General features: G+C 43.4%; 1 protein-coding gene across 1 annotated transcript in view; it reads left to right on the top strand.

Annotated features, from left to right (window-relative positions):
• The window catches only part of LOC147724582 (fibrocystin-L-like), a 2,246,326-nt gene that overhangs the window by 1,377,114 nt on the left and 851,106 nt on the right, over window positions 1–18,106 (top strand). The window contains exon 45 of the mRNA XM_086918063.1: window positions 2,582–2,731. Within this exon, the coding sequence (XP_086774189.1) occupies window positions 2,582–2,731 (150 nt within the window). The remainder of the gene's footprint in view (window positions 1–2,581; window positions 2,732–18,106) is intronic.

Here is an 18,106-nt window from a genome sequence, read left to right on the forward strand (position 1 = left end):
CACATGCTAGTTTCTGAAAAATGGGAGGAAGAAACCCCAGAATATTTTTTGACAATATTCTGCTTCTAACAGAATATCTAACTGGCTGACAGCAGCTACAGTGCCTTTTTCAGTTCAGTTTGTTTCAATGGATGATACCACTGAAGGTTGTGTTTGCAGAACTTTTGTCAATTGCTAATGCATGTTTTTGCGAACCTGCACTGCATACCCCTTCTGTGCAAACCAGGAACACTTGTAAAGATTGAAGCACACTGCAGTTTAAAAAATAATCCACTAAGGATCAGAATTAGAAGAGAGATTTGCTGTATCACTGATTTTCCATGATTGTTTTTTATGTCCACTTGAGGTTACTTAGGGAGTAAGGGCCAGATGTATCAAGATTCTGTTTTGCAAATCCTAAATAGCGATTTTTTTAATCGCGATTTAGAATTCGCAAAACGGTATGTATGTACAAAATCGCAATTTTTTTGCGATTCCTTATTATTCTTTATTTGCGAATTCGCATTTTGTGAATTTGCAAATAAAGAATAATTTCCAATGCATTCCTATGGGCCAGCAGGCCCATAGGAATGATAGAGCAATAATTCCCAAATTGCGAATTCGCAATATGCTAATCGCAATTTGAGAAATATTTCAAGGCTGCAGGGGTGTCTCGAAGACACCCTGCTGCACCCCTGAAATCTACATGTGTGTGCCACATGCCACCCTCACAAATGCTAAATAAGGCATTTTTATAAGAAATCGCAAATTACCACCAAGTACAAGTTGGTGGTAATTTGCGATTTCTTAACTCAAAATCGCAATTCCAAAATGTGTCATACATGTCATTTAAGGAATCGCAAAATTTGCGATTCCTTAAATGCTATGGCAAAATAAGGAATCGCAAATAATTGCGATTCCTTAAATTGCGATTTTTTCATACATATGAAAAAAATGGCAATCGGCCGTTTGCGAGTCGCAAAGGCCAAAATTCTGCGAATTTCGGCCTTTGCGAGTCGCAAAAGCAAAAGGCAAAAGTCGCAAAAAGCCTTGATACATCTGCCCCCTTTTGCTTCTAAGTTGTGTTTATGTATGATGATGTAAATTGTGTAAACTCCTAACGTGGTATCTCATCCCTTGACAAGAGTGGAAGTCTTGATGCACATTTTACATCATGTTCGACGAGCCAAAACGAATGTGCATGATGCATGATAAATATACCAGTGTTTTTCTGAAGTGCAGCTAGTTGGGGCACCTGACATATGTTCTATTTTTCTTCATTTTTGTAGGTTATAGTTTCCAGTCTGGATAATGTATAGTCTTTTTTTTTCTTTTACACCCAAAGGCATTGACCAGGAGCTTAGCTCCTACCTATTTGTTTTTTTTCGTAACAAAAAGGGCAAAACTATCCACATAGTTCTATGCCACACAATTCAACTCCACATATTTACAATCTACACCACATAATTGTTATGTTAAAATTATTTACACAGCACTCATACAACAAATGGTTTCTTGGCACTAAGTATAGAAGCAGGACTATTGCCCGGCAGGTTATTCGTATGCTTGTGTAATTAGCCATGTCTTTCAAGAGTTATCTGAATCTGGGATAATCATTTATCATTTTGATGGTAGATGGAAGAGAATTATAGAACCGAGGGCCTAATACAGAGAATCTGTACCGCTCTGTCTCTTCATATTAAAAGGAGGAATTGTCAGAAGATTAAGATTAAATGACCTCAAGATACAGGAGGAGTATACTTTTGGATTTAGGATGAAATGAACTCAGGGCAGTCTGAGTAGTGAGATTTAAAAATGAAAAATCCCGTTTTATAATCCAAGCACTGTTTCCCTGTGTAATTTGACACCGAAACACATAATTCAGCAGCACACTATATAGTTAAACTCCACTGCATATCACTCCAAAGCACAAAATACGATTCCACATAATTACACCCGATAACAGACAATCCCACTCCACATAATTCCAGTAAACTCAATACCATATAATGACTATCAACATAATTGCACTGCACACCATGCCACACAATTACACTACAAAGATCCACTCCACACCAAACAATTCCACACCACACAATTCCACAACTAGCAGTTCCAATCCAACCCACCTAATTACACCTCACACCACATATATACACACTCCATAACATATAGGCAAAATACATTGTTGTTTACAACTCCAGTAGCTCTAACTCAATTAAATGTGAGACCTATTACATTTCAATGCTTGTTTACACTTGTGACAGGGAATAGTTTTGTACCTCGGTAGATAAGGCAAAACATCAATTCCTGAGAAGGAGGCCACACAGGTCATAACATTTCGGTCTTCTCTCAATTGATTGGCGCAAATCTAAATCTCAACCCCGCAGTCAATAATGCAGATGAGAGGAGCATCACCCTATAATTTCAAAATAATTTGGTGTCATCTGCATACATAAAAATGTCAGAAGAGTGGATAATATGAGCCAAAGGGATATCTTAAAATCTATGACAAATTGCTGATCATTCTGCTACTGAAAGATACAACCATTATGCAAGCCACTGTTTTTCATGACAACTCATTTGCTTTCTCCCCTTTCAGGTAGCTTTGGTGGTGGCCAGATCCTGAGAGTGGATGGCACAGGCTTTGATAGCAGTAACTCCCACGTATATATATGCAACTCAGAATGCAGAATTAACCAAACACTATCAACTCTAAGCACTCTCTTTTGTGAAGTGCCTCCGAATAATGGTAAGTAGAGACCCACACTGAAGACATTTTGGGCTTTTGTAGAATAGAAATTGAATTGTTTGATTGTAGGTTGCGGTTTGATTACCTGAATCAGACAAACAATGCATAGGCATATTGTACACATGATAGTGCCAGGTATTTACCCCATAACACACCTCCTCTAAAGACCTATGTGTAATTCTGTCTGAACCAGTTTTAATCGTGCAAATCATAACATGATGCTGTGAATGCCATTTGCACTGTTGTCCGCTTATATAGCTATTGTAATGTGGGCTCAACGTTAACAGTGTCGATGTTGTGATTGTTTGACATTTATACACATCCAACCCTTAAACCTTTATGCAAAGGCCACTTAAAACCCACGTAACATCCAGTATACCAAGAAAAGAGAAGTAAAGTCACATGTCTGGCGTCCAGTGCAGTGTATACTATCTTTATATATTGTTGGTGTATTCTGCTGAATCTCCTCATCCACCTAAGGAAAGGCCTATAGACGGCCAATCACATAAATACTGGTAGAGCCTCTGTGTTGTAGTAAGTCTGACAATCCGGTCCAAAGAGATAAACAGTTTTCCCTTCAGGGCCTTCGTACACCTTTGAAAGCTAAGCACAGAAAAAACACAGTCCTCAGAGAAACTAGGGGCCAGATGTAGGTAAGTATATTTTACCGACTCATAAATACCGAATTTTACCGATTCGGTATTTATGAATCGGTAAAATTGAAGGAGGGAGATTTAGGTAAATTCGGTAATTGATTTACCGAATCTGTAAAAATCGTTATTTACAGAATCGGAAGCCCATAGGAATCAATGGGCATTACCAAATCGATATTTACCCATTTGGTAAATACCGAATCCTGCAAGGGTGCAGGAGGTGTCACTTTGACACCCTCTAGCACCCCAAATACAGGCATGTGTGCCATGTGGCACACAGACATGCCCTAAGGGCATGTCTGTCTGTCACATGGCATAGGTGTGCATTGATTGGGTGGTAAAATACCGAATCTGTAAGGCCTTTGGGACTCAGAAGAGTCCCACCTACATCTGGCAGTTACCGAATCGGTAAAAATACTGATTCTGTATTTTACCGATTCGGTAAATTTACCGAATTGGTAAAATTGGCCCCTACATCACAAATACCCATTTACCGGTCGGTAATGGCCGAAATCGGTCGTAACCGGTCGGTAAATGGCCTCCTACATCTGGCCCTTAATCCTTGGCATTAGAATGTCCATCGGCAGGGAAGCAGCCTATCTATTTATATTGCCTCTCAATATGAGGTCTGTTCTTAGCTTCAGAGGACCTTTTACTTTCAAACTCATAGGTTTTCAGGACTGGATTTCATGCAGGTATACCCTCGACTCATATTTCTCTATCAATAATATTTTCTTAAGGGATCAAGATGGTTTTCCTCTTCCCACTACACAACTTTTTGAAGCAGGCCCCTTCCAGCAGGCTTGTTTGCCAGAAGGAACAGGCGCAAAGTATATGTAGAGCAGAGGACTGGGTCAGGAAGCTCCCTTATTCTTTCTGTAACAAGGACAAGACACAAAGATCTGAGACAGGAGTGGTCCAAATATGCCTTTGTGCCCATGGCAGGCCGTGTGAAGTCTTTGTTCAGCAATCAGAGAGACTCACATTCGTCCATTTTCCAAGCAAGATCTTAAGTTTCTTCCACCAACAGACACTCCTTGCGCCTTTATCTCACTCTTGTAGATTCCTTTTCATCTATGCTTTTTCCCTTTGTTACTACTTCCCCCATCTGTTTCTTCCTCTTTTTTCCTCTCCTGCTCCGGTGAAAGTCTGACAAGACAATTGGAAACACATACACTAGTAAGAGGTCTTTACAAATACAACCACGAGTTGTACATTTATGTTACAACTGTTAATTCTTATACTATAATGGTGAAAAGAAAAACTGTATTATTCTCTGAACACTGCAAAGTACCTGGACTCACCCTGTGCCATTGTTATGGGCTCCTAAAAGAGGCTGCTCCTAAATTCCTGCGGCGCACTGCATCTTTAGAAATATTCACCTCAGATGGTCAGACAAACCTTCCGAACTACTATTTCCATTATGGGAATATTTGCAAAAAATAAAACAATTCCACTGTGCAGTATGTGCTATGGCTTGTTATATTTGTTTTTGTAGACTTTCCATTGTTCACTTGAACCTAAATCACTACCTGCTCAAAGTCTGTGTCATAGAGTTTATTTTCAGCAGGTTCCAGTATCTGAGATTGTTTTCATACATTTCTCAAGACCAGCTAGAATGCATTACACTGTTTTATCCATAAACATGACTTAGGCCCACATGCATCAATGTCGTCTTTTGCGATTTCTAAATTGCGATAAATAGCGATTCGCAATTTAGAAATCGCAAAAGGTTATGCATGATTATTTTTTTAATTTTTATGCAATTCGGTAGAAATCGCTATTTTTACCGAATCGCATAAAAAATGTGATTTTCAAATTGCGAATTCGCAATTCCCATTCATTCCTATGGGCCAAAAGGCCCATAGGAATGAATGGGAATTGCGAATTCGCAATTTGAAAATCGCAAATCCTGATTGCATTTCAAGGGTGGTGAGGGGGGTTCAAATGAACCCCCCTGCACCCATGAAATGTTGTTTTCGCATCATGTTGCACACACACATGTCCTAAGGACATGTGTGTCCGTAACATGAATGTGAAAAAAATGCATTTTCAGCGTTATTTTCACTTTTTGCAAATTTATCGAGTAGTTCAACTACTCGGTAAATATATCCCTCTAATTGCGAATTCGCAATTTAAAAAGTATTCATGCATTGCTTTTAAGAAATCGCAAATTTGCGATTTCTTAAAAGCAATCGCAATTTTAGAAATCGCAAAAATGTTGCGATTTCTAAAAATGCTTGATGCATTCCAAAAAGCATTTTTGGAATCGCAAACGGCCGATTTTAAGGAATCGCACCGTTTGCGACTCCAAAAATGCTTGATGCATGTGGGCCAAAATGCCCTCTGGGTTACACCGCTTAATCCAGGCGATCTCATTGGCAATAATTTTTGGAATGTTTAGAACATTCACCTGGCCATTATTTTGAAGGAATCTTCTCCATAAATCGGTTGTAGACTTCGTAATGAAGTACAAAGAAAAATCTTAGCGGCTCATTTACAAGTCCTGTGCGTGCCGGAACGTCACTATTTGTAATGTACTGGTGGAGCACCGGGCATAGCCATATCCACAAGGCCATGTAATATCACCTTGCATGGCTTTTCATGGAGTGAGGCAAAGCAGTACAAGTTGCTGCGATGCCTCACATTGCGATGGGGAGGCATGCCATGAGCGTTATGGTGTGTGATCCCACATGACACCGAAATTACCACCATTGGTTGTTTTTGTGCTGGAACGGTCCCTTCCTTTCCCAAAATGCAGACAGCCTTGCTCCATGGTGCAAGGGTGCTTGCATTGTTGCATGGCAGCCAATTGAGCAGCAGCGCAGGGAAAGAGGACAGGAATGCGCCACATCGAATAGATACAGCACGTTCCTGACCTGAAAAATATTGTAAATGAGGCCTTTTATACGCAGTGTGTCAGAAGCCAGTGAAGCACAGCTACAATCTCAAGACCTGAACTTTATTCCCCATTCAAAACGTGGTTCTAACTGCCCAGCTTTGGACATGATTCATTTTCACAAAGGAGATGGCTGGGATAAAACACATTTTCCACAGTTACTAACTCACACTAATAAACATCCATGAAGAGATGTGTGCATTGTTTGCTCTGAGATAGTTTACATGCTTTTGTTAGTATCTTTCAGTGCTCTAACCTATAAATGGTTAGAGAGCTCAATGAGTTACGCATATGCTGCTAAACTCTTTGTGAAGCTCACAAGTTAAAATCCGAGTACAGCTGCCTCATCCCCTCTGACTGCATACTAATATGACAAACTTAAAGGAACCAGTGCTGCCTCTGCTTTATAAAAAAAAGTTTTCTGTTTTGAAAATCTTCTCCTGCTTGAGACTACCAACACGATTCCAAAAAAGAAGGGACTAAAAAGGTTTTTTTTCACTTTGCAAATTAATTGCCCCCCCCCAACTTGGGGCTTATTAGCTCATCAGTGGTTTCTGATAGCAATTACAGTCATAACGTAATAAAAAATTGGTCCCCGAATTTGAAAAGGGGGGGTCCTTTCCATGACCCCACTCCTACTTGCAGCTGAGAAACAATTACAAGTCGAATAATGTTCCAGCTCCTAAATGGGATTGTGTAATAATGAGAAGCACTTTTGTAGTTACAACCCCTGTGATTTTGCGACACAAGAAAACTGGCTTAGATGCAAGCACTAACTTATAGGTAGGCCTGGGCGAAATGTTATTTATGCTGGAGTAATTGAAGTAATTTTTTTATAATTCAGTATTACTCTTATGATGCAAAACTACCAAAAATTATGCAATTATGTCCGCTTGTGCAAATAAGAAAAATGTTGGTAAAAAATCCCACTAGATCCCAAGAACAACAAACTTAGCAAGAGTGAGTGGCTTGTGACTGCTGCTGTCTGTTCAGTAGCATTTAGCACTGTTGCAAAATGCTTCCTCAGGTCCATTTGGATGCGAGGGTGCGTTTTTCACTAAGAAAATAGTGCTAAATTCTAGATCACATTCTTTGCATAATTCCACATCATTTTGCTGTAATTATGTGGAACTACACCAAAGCGAATTATGCAAGTTACACCCACCCCTACTTATATACCTTAAGTTTCTAAATGTTTGAATGTTTAAAAGTTACTGACACAGAATGTTCATACAGTACACCTTTTTATAACACACAGTAACTTGGGAGGCCTTTTATGGAGCTGTGTCGTGCTCCACACATGCTCCTCCTTCTTTAGGTTTACCTGCAGATTTGGCTAATAAAAAAGATAATTAGAACTTTTACAAGACTAATTTAAACTATTTACTCTTCTGCAGCTATTTACTCGCTCTTACTTACAAAACCATAGAAATGTACCAGGAACAGATGTTACTTTACTAAAAGGCTCCATGTTTTCAAAATACCTAGTTTTCTGCCGAAAATCATAGTGCTCTGGAATTATTAATTCTGCTTTAGTTCTATTAAACTAATCCTTTTGTGTTTGACCTCATATCACTAAATCTCCGGCAAATTCAGGCTATACTGTGTTTAGGGACCGTCCATCAGGCTGCTGCACTGCGCTGGCCTGTGCACCCCTGTATACTCCTGTATTGACTGAAAGCCATTACTCATTTTAGTGCTTGGCTGTAATCATAGGATCACTCAGCTTCCTGTAACGGATATGCTATCCGATTCTCTATAATCAGCCTGTACTGCATCCACCCTACATGAAGTGCTTCCTATGTCCAGCCAACAGGTTTGGGGTGTTGCTTTTAACCAGCTCTGCGGTGAGGGAGCACATGGATCCAGCCAATACATACGGATCTCCCTTCTAACTAGCAGTACTAAATAAAACAACAAGCATCACTGGAGTCTTCTAAGACGAACTCTTGTTGCAATATCAACCCCTAACAGAACCAAAGCAGAGGTCATCTTAATGTTTCCCCCCAACATTCCCGATATGATGTTGCTTACGGCCTCCTAAAATGTATTAATCATTGGGTTAAGTCTCAAACATATGATCATCATTTGCTTCAAGTTGGCCACATCTTCTGCACTTTGGAGTCAGGTCCTTTACAAATCTGGTGACCCTTTGAGGTGTCCAATATAGTCTGTTAAGTGTGAAGAAATTGTTTTTTTTTTTAAGTTAGCAGGTTTGAGCATAGTGTGTAGCAATTTTAAGGATGTATGCCACAAATACCGTAGTTCAGGCCCTGGAATCGTTTCCTCTCATACCTTCTGTGGTGCCACCACATTCCTACCTTTGACATCCAAAAGCTTCCAGTACTAAACAGCAACTTCTTTGCTCTTAGCCTCACATTCTGCATAGGTGATCCATCTTCCCAAGTACTATTCAGCTCTATATTAGCACTTGCGTACCAGAAAGAAAGCTGAATGTATTTGAATCTTGATACGGAGCCCCCTATCCTAGCCTTACATATTTCTCAAGGGATTAGCCCCTGTGTTGTAAATATCTCCCACCAGGTAACTAACCCTGCACTCCTCAAGAGAAGATTTAATCCATCCAAAAAGCATTCAGGGGTTATCAGGGGAGTACCAAATTGGTAAAAAGTCGGAATATTATCCTTTACCCAAAATCTTCCTAACTCTAACCCAAAAAATAAGCATGGCCCTTAAAACCTTTAATCAAACCTTTCAAAAAGAATTTGCTGCACCAAACTTATAAAGAACCATTCTACATACATTTCTGCCAGGATCGTATCCCAAGAAGATCTATCTGGAGTCCCAAAAAGCATTCTACAATTTTTAAATTAAAAGGCCACAAATTGAGATCTGGGAGAGTCAGGCTACCTTTCTTTAACCTTTACCTCAATTTCTTCCAAGAAATCCTGGCCCCACCAGAGCTCAAGATGGTCTGGGCGGGATCCGATGTATAATGTATAAGATTGTTGGCATACAGCACTATCTTATGTTTCTAGTGCTGCCAGGAGAAAGGAGTTACTTGTTGACCCCTTCTAAGCAGTTGGGCAAATGGGTTGATATAGATATTAAAAAGGAGGTGGTACCATGGATATCGCTGCCTCGTGCCTCTACCAATTCCAAAGCACTTGGTCAATGGCCCATTGTATCGAAGTCAGGTGGACGTATTCTTGTATAATCTCGAGAGCAGTGTTCTTCAATCTGTGGGGCGTGCCTCCCTGGGGGGGGGCGCAGTGCCAACTCAGGGGGGCGCGCACTCCACCCTAAACTCTTACCATTGTTTCCCACGCCGCAAGTCGTTTTGCTTCCGGTATTTCTTTACCCATTTCAAATGGGGATTTTAGATTGGACAGCCCTGGAACAGGGGTGCGATGCCAACTCAGAGAGGGCCGCACTCCACCCTAAACTCTTACCATTGTTTCCCACGCCGCAAGTCGTTTTACTTCTGGTGTTTCTTTACCCATTTCAAATGGGGATTTTAGATTGGACAGCTCCGGAACAGCAGCCCAATCAACACATAGGAACGTCACCACTGATGTTCCACCAATGAGGAGGTGTTAGACTTGGCATCTTTTGGCGTATTTCCCTCGAGTTTTTGCTTTCTTCCCTCTCGGTTTTGACTCTGTTTTTGCTGGTATAAAGTTTCTGAGCGTTTTTCCCACTGCTGATCAGTGGTAAAGCGCTGGTGCTCCTGTGGCAAATTGTGTTATGATTGGATGTGTGACTTACTTGTCAGTCCCCATTAACGACCACTGCGAGTGCCAGGGCTTGTGAGTCCATTGCTACTCGTGGGCCTTCAGAACGGATTGTGCCACCCATGTAAGTAGCCCGAGAAAGGTATTAGTGAAGAAAGGTTGGTAGGCCTGAAGTCAGCGTCTAAAGACGCAGCCTTTAGCGAGGGTGCCATTTTCATTCTGAGTTCATAAAGGCCACTTTAGGAAAGTGGGTATTATTTTTCTCGGTCATCCCGTGTGCATCTGGTGGAAATTCGATTGCCTGTCTGGTTTTTGGACAACAGATGGCTAGGGAGCAGGGTGGCTCCCGATAGTCTAGGTAGGTCAGGAAAGGGCTAAATAGACCTGGGTTACTACGGGGCAAGAGGGAAGAGATTTCCTTGCACCTCAAAGGGCCTGGTCTGCCTCCGACAAAGCCGTCTCCACCTCCTGCCAGGAATTCACACCAGAGAAGGCCCAACTGGTTCTGGCCAGACACCGACACTCTCTGCCTGGCAGATCAAAGGATTTTTGTGTACAAATGCTGGGTCCCAGACTTCTGAACTTTAGAACTCATCTGGGTCAAGAAGACTGCACAAAAGGAGAGCCAGAGAAACTGCTGAAAGGACCAACCGATTTGCTGCGTGCTTTGCTGGGCTGACCTGCAGTGGCTGCTTCTGTCTTGGCCAGTGAAAGGCCTGGACTGGACTTTCTGAAACCAAATTAGTGAGACTCTCCAAGGGCTTGGGGTAGAGCTTGCACCCTGTTCACGAAGTCCTAGGAGCAGCAAAGATTTCAGGTTCATCAACCTGCAGCACTGGGGACTGTGTTTGTTGTGTTGCCACCCGAAGAACGCAGCGATACCCAAGAGGATGATTGACAGAGTGCTTGAGGAAATCAAACACTCACCCCCAGTCAACTGATCTGGGTTTAATCCATCATAATTATTTAGTTCACTCCACCACCCCAGTTCAGACATGGCCATATGTGAAACAGTCTGACCCTGTGCCTCATGGTAACAGTCCTGCCCGATCTGCCAAGCCATGTCTTCCCTGGACCGGAAACAAGCATCCTGGGACGGGTTTCAGATTCATAATCCTCATCAGCCAGACTATCATGAATCCAGTGGTAGAGTGAGCAAGGGACCCACGTCTGGGCATACCCTGCCAACTCAGGGCGAACAAAGTGATACCAAAGGGGATGATGGACGGAGTGCTTGAGCAAATGAAACACTCACCCCCAGTCAACTGCTCTGGGTTTAATCCATCATCATTCTTTACCTCACTGAACACCACATTTCAGACATGGCCATATGCAAATCAGTCTGACCCTGTGCCTCATGGGAACAGTCCAGCCCGAACTGCCAAACCATATCTTCCCTGGACTGGAAACAAACATACTGGGACCAGTTTCGGATTCATAATCCTCATCAGCCTGGTTATCTTGAATCCAGTGGTAGAGTGAGCAAGGGACCCATGTCTGGGCATACCCTGCCAACTCAGGGTGAACAAAGCGATACCAAAGGGGATGATGGATGGAGTGCTTGAGCAAATCATGACTCACCTCCAGTCAACTGATCTGGGTTTAATCCATCAGCATTCTTTAGCTCACTCCACCACCCCAGTTCAGACATGGCCATATGCAAATCAGTCTGACCGTGTGTCTCATGGGAACAGTCCAGCCCGAACTGCCAAGCCATGTCTTCCCTGCACCGGAAACAAGTATCCTGGGACCGGTTTCGTATTCATAATCCGCATCAGCCAGGCTATCTTGAATCCAGTGGTAGAGTGAGCAAGGGACCCACGTCAGAGCATACCCTGTCAACTCAGGGCGAACAAAGCGATACCAAAGGGGATGACCCTGCTCGCAGGCAGGTCACACCCCACGCTGCTGCACGGCTCTGCCTGCATTGATTTTGCCAAATCTTGTATTTTTCCCCTGTGCCTAACGTGCTTTCTTGCCCAGACTTGTTTTTATTCCCCTGTCATCGGATCTCTGCTCCTCATCCTTCTTTTCCTCTTCACCCTGGTTCTCCTGGTTGTGGTACTAAAGGTTCTGATCCTAATTGCCCTGATCTTCCTGGTTCCTCTAGTTCTTTGTGTTCTTAGAACCTTTCCCTCTGGCTGTGGTTGCCTGGGTCCCTGGTCTCACATCTCTGGCTCTCCTGGACTTGGTTGTGCTATTTTTGTTTTTCATAATCCTTGCTGTTCTTGAGATTATGTGTGCACTAATTCTCTTGTTCCTGGTTCTTATAGTTTTTTTTTCCTCAGTCACGTTTTTCTGGATCAGTCCACCATCCATCCTAGTCTTACTCTACTTTATTCTAGTCACCCTGGTCCCTCTTGTCCTATTGTGCTTATTATCATAAACCTTTCCTTTTATCCATCCTGGTGCTTCTTGGTTCCCTCAATCTTAGACCATCTGTCTATGTTCCTTTCTGGTATTTTAGGCCCTGATCACCTTGTTCTCTTCACCCTGAACCTCATAGATCTGGTGCCATCGGTCCTTGTCCATCTGGCCTCTTGTGCCCTGCCCTCTTAGCCCTTTAACTCCTAGTTTGGGTTGTCCTGGTCCTACTGGGTCTGTTCAAAGTCCCCTTAGTCTTACTGGTAGTGCTGGAGGTATTGATACTGGTCCTCTTAATCCAGATGTTTCTTGCTCAGGTCCTCCTGAACCTTGTCATGTTGGTCCTGATCCTCCTGGTCTTCACTGGCAAGTCCCCTTGATCATTCAGGTTCTAGTTGACATTTTTACATCAGATCCTTCTTCCCATGGTCCTGCTGCCTGTAATGTTTACTCTGCCCCACTTGGTGATCCAAGCCTGTGTCCCCTAGGTCCTGATCTTTTTGGCCCTCTGAGCCCTGTATCCAGCCCACCTGGCCATGAACATTTTAGTTCAACTCACCATCCTTATTCTGGTAATCTGGGTGCCCTTGGTAATGGTTCCCCTGGGCTTCCTAGTCCCTGGTCTGATCATTTTGCTGTCCTGGTACTAGTGTGCATTGCCTTCCAGGTCCTGATATTCATAGTCCTCGTCACCCTGGTCCTGATCCTCATTGCACTAATCCTCCTGCCCGTTGCCCTCATGTTTCTGCAATGACATGTCCTAGGTAACAACAGATCGTCCTAGCCTTTACTAGTTCTAATGCTTCTTTTTTTTTTTTAAGTTCAATGTAAGTTTATTATTGGAGCAAGATGGGCCCAGGCTAACGGCTGAGGAGAGCGCTCCCGATGCCGGGGGATAACAAGGACAAGAATTGTGCTATTGGAAGATATTAAGGAATTGTAATACCTTATGGCAATAGTGGTATGCCAGAGCATTCTTGCGAAGCTCCTGGCAGCTGTAACGGCAGCATTCACGGAGGCAGCAGTACCGAGGGAGCGGCAAGCTAGCAGAACACCAGCGAGGGGTGGAGCAGCCGAGCTGGAGGAGAGGCTGTTGGCGTTTTCGGCATGCTCGGAAGGGAACACAGAGAGCACAGAAGCGGAAGCAGGCTGATTAATGGAGCTTGGGGATCTCGATGCAAGGAAACGGATGGTGCTGGAAGGTGGAAAGAAAGCTGGAGCCAGAGTCAGAGCTGTAACTGCTATACTGGCACAGGCACAGACAAGCGCGGTAAGCACGTAAAGAGCTGGGTCAGACGCCATGTAAAGATAAAGCACTTTCGTAGACGGGCCAAATCACGAGCAAAGCAGAATCTTAAATGGGTTCGGAAAGACATTGGGGCTGGTGGAGCTTGTGGGATTCGAGGGGCCCTTGGAAATTGTGGTGTAAGCTTAATTGACTGTGCCTCGAGAACTGGATGTAGAAGAGGGAGTAGTAGTGGACTAATCAGAGTTCTATCTGAGAACAAGCACAGCGGAAGGCTTGGTGGCTGCATACAAGTATCTATTCAAGTACTCATAATGGCTCCAAAATTGGAGGAAAGGGGAGGCTGGTAGACACTCTGCAAAATGGACAAGCTGAGCAAGGTGTGGGTACACCCAGCACAGTCAAGAATCCGGAACCCCCGAAGGAGTCAGTGAAGGGCAAAGACGTGAGCAGTGCCCCCGGTGAGAGCAGGGGGTAGGCACTAAGACAATCACGACGGAAGTGGCTGGAGCATGGAGCAATACTAGAGGGAAGAAACAAGGGGCCGTAAATGCAGCAGCAGTGGCAGCCACGGGGTCTAAAAGCATTTCAGGCTACTTCTCCCCTGTTCAACAGCCTAATACGGTCAAAAAGAACACGTAGCAAAAAGCAGGCATGCCTAACAGCAAAGATAACACGCAAGAAGTTGAACCAACTCCCCAGTGGGAGGAGATTATGGATGCACAGGATCAGCTGGGTAACTCCTCTGAGCCAGGAAGAATTGCCGCCGAAGAGGGGGTGGAGGCTGAGACACAGGTGACTGAGTTATTGGTGCAGGAAATCACCGCAAGTAGCGGCCGTAACGGCCCAGAAGACAATCTAGATGCAGCTGATAATTTCTTCTCAGTTACAGATGGGTCGGAAGGTTCAAAGGAGGCCCTATCGGACATTGAAGTGAGTGGAGGGGAGAACCCCACAGACACTAGCCTAGCTCTGAGCTCGGAAGGGAACAGTAGAGCTTCCTCAAAGGAAAAGGATCCCGCAACTAGGAGAAAGAGGCTTTCAAGGCAGCATAGAGACTCTCAATCTCAGGAGAAGATCGCCAGTGGACAAAGGCGGGCAAGCGGAACTAGCACGGAAGCAGCCCTGAGATGGGACTACTCAGCCACAAGGATCACTTATCCTGAGAGCATAGGACAGGGGGCTGCAGGGGTGGAAACCCCAACACTTCAGCTGATCTTAGAGTCTATAAAACAACTACATGATGAGACAAAAATTGAAGGGAAAAAGAAACGATTAGCAACAAAGAACTTGCAATGTGCAACAAAAAAAGTGGCAAAGATCTGTACAGACACGAATACAAGAGTATCCCATCTGGAGGACCGCACAAGTACCTTGGAAGACTACCAAGCGAAGGACTCAGTTAAGCTAAATAGCTATGAAAAACAGATGGTAGATGTCCAATGGAAATTGGAAGATCTAGAGAATCGCCAGAGGCGAAACAACCTTCAAATTCTGGGTATTGAGGAAGGGGCAGAAGGGAACGACATCCTAAAATTGATGAAAGGTGCATTTCCAGAATTGAGCCATTGCGACTGGGAAAAGGAGGTCTAGAGAGTACACAGATTCCCGTTGATATCAAAGAAGAGAGCTCAGGATGGGACACAGAGGCCAAGAGCTATACTGATGTACCTGGGCAAATTTTTATTGAGAGAGGAAATATATGCCAAAGCCCGACCTAATGCCAAACGATCATATGACAATCAAGTTTTTTTCACAACGCCAGACTATTGTCATACCACGGTCGAAAGGAGATGGAGGCTGAGAGAATTATTGGACCCATTCCATCAGATGGAATTACAGGCATACCTAATGAACCCAGCTAGGCTGAAGATAATTCATAAAAATACCACCAGAGTCTTCACGTCTGAAGTTCAGGCAAAGGCATATATGGACACGATAAGCCCAAGAGAACCAGCTAGAGAAGATCCATGAAGACCCATGAAGATACAAGAAGACCCTATGATATGGCTATATAGAGACGGAGGGACGGAAATATGAAAAATAACGGACTAATGGACAGAGGACATGGGGGTTAATGGTGATATAGGGGGCAAGGGGGTTAATCGTGGGTTTTCTGGGGCAATTTGATGGAAATGACACAACAGTAAATTAAACAATGATTAAAGTGGTAGGCAATTATAAAAAAAAGCACGAGATAAGGCAGACAAAAATCTGGCTGAGGGAGGCCGTTGGCCGGACTCCATCACAGAGACCTTAGGTCTGCTTGCTCCTACAGGCGGGAGTGGAGGGGGGGCAAGAGGGGGGAGGGTATCACTAGGAGGGAGGGCACAGGGGGGGTCATGAGGGGCACAGGGGGAGAAAATGGGACAACAACATCATCATCATTGAGAAAAAGAAAGATCAGAGGGATAAACGCAAGAAGAGGAGAAGCAAAGGGAAAAGGGGAAAAAACTATGCGGATAGTAACTTTAAACATTTGTGGGCTGAACGATGCGAAAAAGCGAAGAGATTTGAAAGAATACTTAAGGACGATGCATGCCGATCTTGTATGCTTACAAGAAACTCATATAAAGGTTACTCAAAAGGATTTATTGGGACACTAGGTTACCAACTGGTAGCATACACAACACAAGGGACAAGGACACGGGGGTGGCAGTATTGGCTCGGGGTAGGGTTATCGAAGTGAGAAGGCAGAAGGGGGATATATATGGCCGATTGATTATGATGGAATGTCAGGGATTTAAGTTCACTCTTTGCTCGGTTTATGCCCCAACGGTAGATGACCCTGAGGTTTTCGACCATATTAATGTACAAATGGCAAACTGGCCAATGCCAATAATAATGTATGGCGATTTGAACATAAATGGCCTGAATGGCCTCTGGAAAAATAAGGTTTTAGGGCGAAAGAAAAAAAGCCATAAGGGCATTGTCACAGCTGATGCAAGACAATGGGTTAATAGACATATGGGAGCATCAAAATAGTAGTGGAGGGGGCAGCACCTATTATTCTGCCCCGCATAAAGCTTTAGCAAGGCTAGATTATTTTCTAATATCGCCTTCGATAGCATCTATTGCTAAAGTAAAAAAATTGCCGCGGTGATGTCAGATCATAATTCTCTGTTTTTAGATCTAATGGTCCCAAATTATCAAAGACAGGGCTCGAACTGGACATTTGAGAGAGCTCTGCTACAAGATGTCAAATATGTTACTCAGATGGAAGGTTGGCTTAAAGACTTTTTTATGTTAAATAGAGCGACCGCCTCTCCGGGGGTAGTCTGGGATACTATGAAGGCTGGTGTGAGGGGCGAGACTTTGAGTTATTCTATCAAACGGAATAAGAGGGAAAAGGAGGAGATCGAAGGAAAGATGAAGACAGTGGCTCGCATCGAAAGAGAACTGAGCGAGGCGATTAGAACTAGTCAGGACATTATGGGAATAACATATAATCTAGCTATCGCAAAAGCAGCTGTAGCAGAGGTATTTGCCTCTAAAGCAGCAGGAAAGCTTCTGACCTGGAAGCAAGACCAATATGAGCATAGCGAACAGATTGGTCGGATATTAGCTACTCGAACACGGCAGACAGCTACTAAAGGGGAGATATCAGAAATTAAGGCAAGAACAGGGGCGCTAGTAAAAACACCAGGGGAGATGTGTTTCGTATTTCAGGAGTTTTATCAGAATCTGTATTGTAGTGTAGTTCCTAGTTTCCCACTAGGCCCTGCGCATTGGAATAACATAAACAGTAGTATCGACGTGGAACTGCTTATATTCCAGGCCTCCACTGACTATGCTAAACTTAATTAGGTTGTGTTACCAACTAGCTCAGAGGTCACTGGAAACTTTCTTCTCTGCATAGGAAGTGATCAGCTTCCTTGGCACAGACAAGAAGGGATTCAGTTTTCCAACAACCGTGCAACATGACAACTTTGCTCCTCAGATCAAGAGTCGATCTCTAGGGTCGTGTGAAACAATAGACACAGATTTCACTCAGTCAGTCTAGTGCAGTTTACTTTCACGAGATGTAGAGAATAGAGAGACGGGCGTGTATCAATAAAGGTTAACATTTATTGAACAGTCTTTCTTCTCGTACAAGAGAAATGTATTGCCACAATTGCAATAACTGTTATTATAAAAAGTACGTACAGTAAGATAAGTATTGCGAAATAGAACTGTAAAAGCATTAGTATGGTTTCTTAGCCATACAATGGTTTAAAAGTAATAAAACATATATACAGTCATATATACATTAGGCTAACATACTCAACTGGTGCTTCTAACTAAGCCTACCCCAGTGTGCCTGACCTAAGCCTAACACGTGAGAAGGGGAGTAAGTAAGTAGCTTAAGTTAAGTTGGTTTTGCCAAGGTTTGTTTCAAGAATTCTCGTCTAAGGGTTTAGTCAACACCATACCTCTGAATAGAATGATGGAGGATTGGTATCTCCTTCAGGGGTCTCTCTCGATATCCCAGTCACCTGCGAGGGTAAACTGGAAGCGCCGGGACTGGATTTCTCTGCA

The sequence above is a fragment of the Lissotriton vulgaris genome, chromosome 4_1 (assembly GCF_964263255.1).
Source record: "Lissotriton vulgaris chromosome 4_1, aLisVul1.2, whole genome shotgun sequence".
In the NCBI taxonomy this organism is placed as follows: domain Eukaryota; kingdom Metazoa; phylum Chordata; class Amphibia; order Caudata; family Salamandridae; genus Lissotriton; species Lissotriton vulgaris.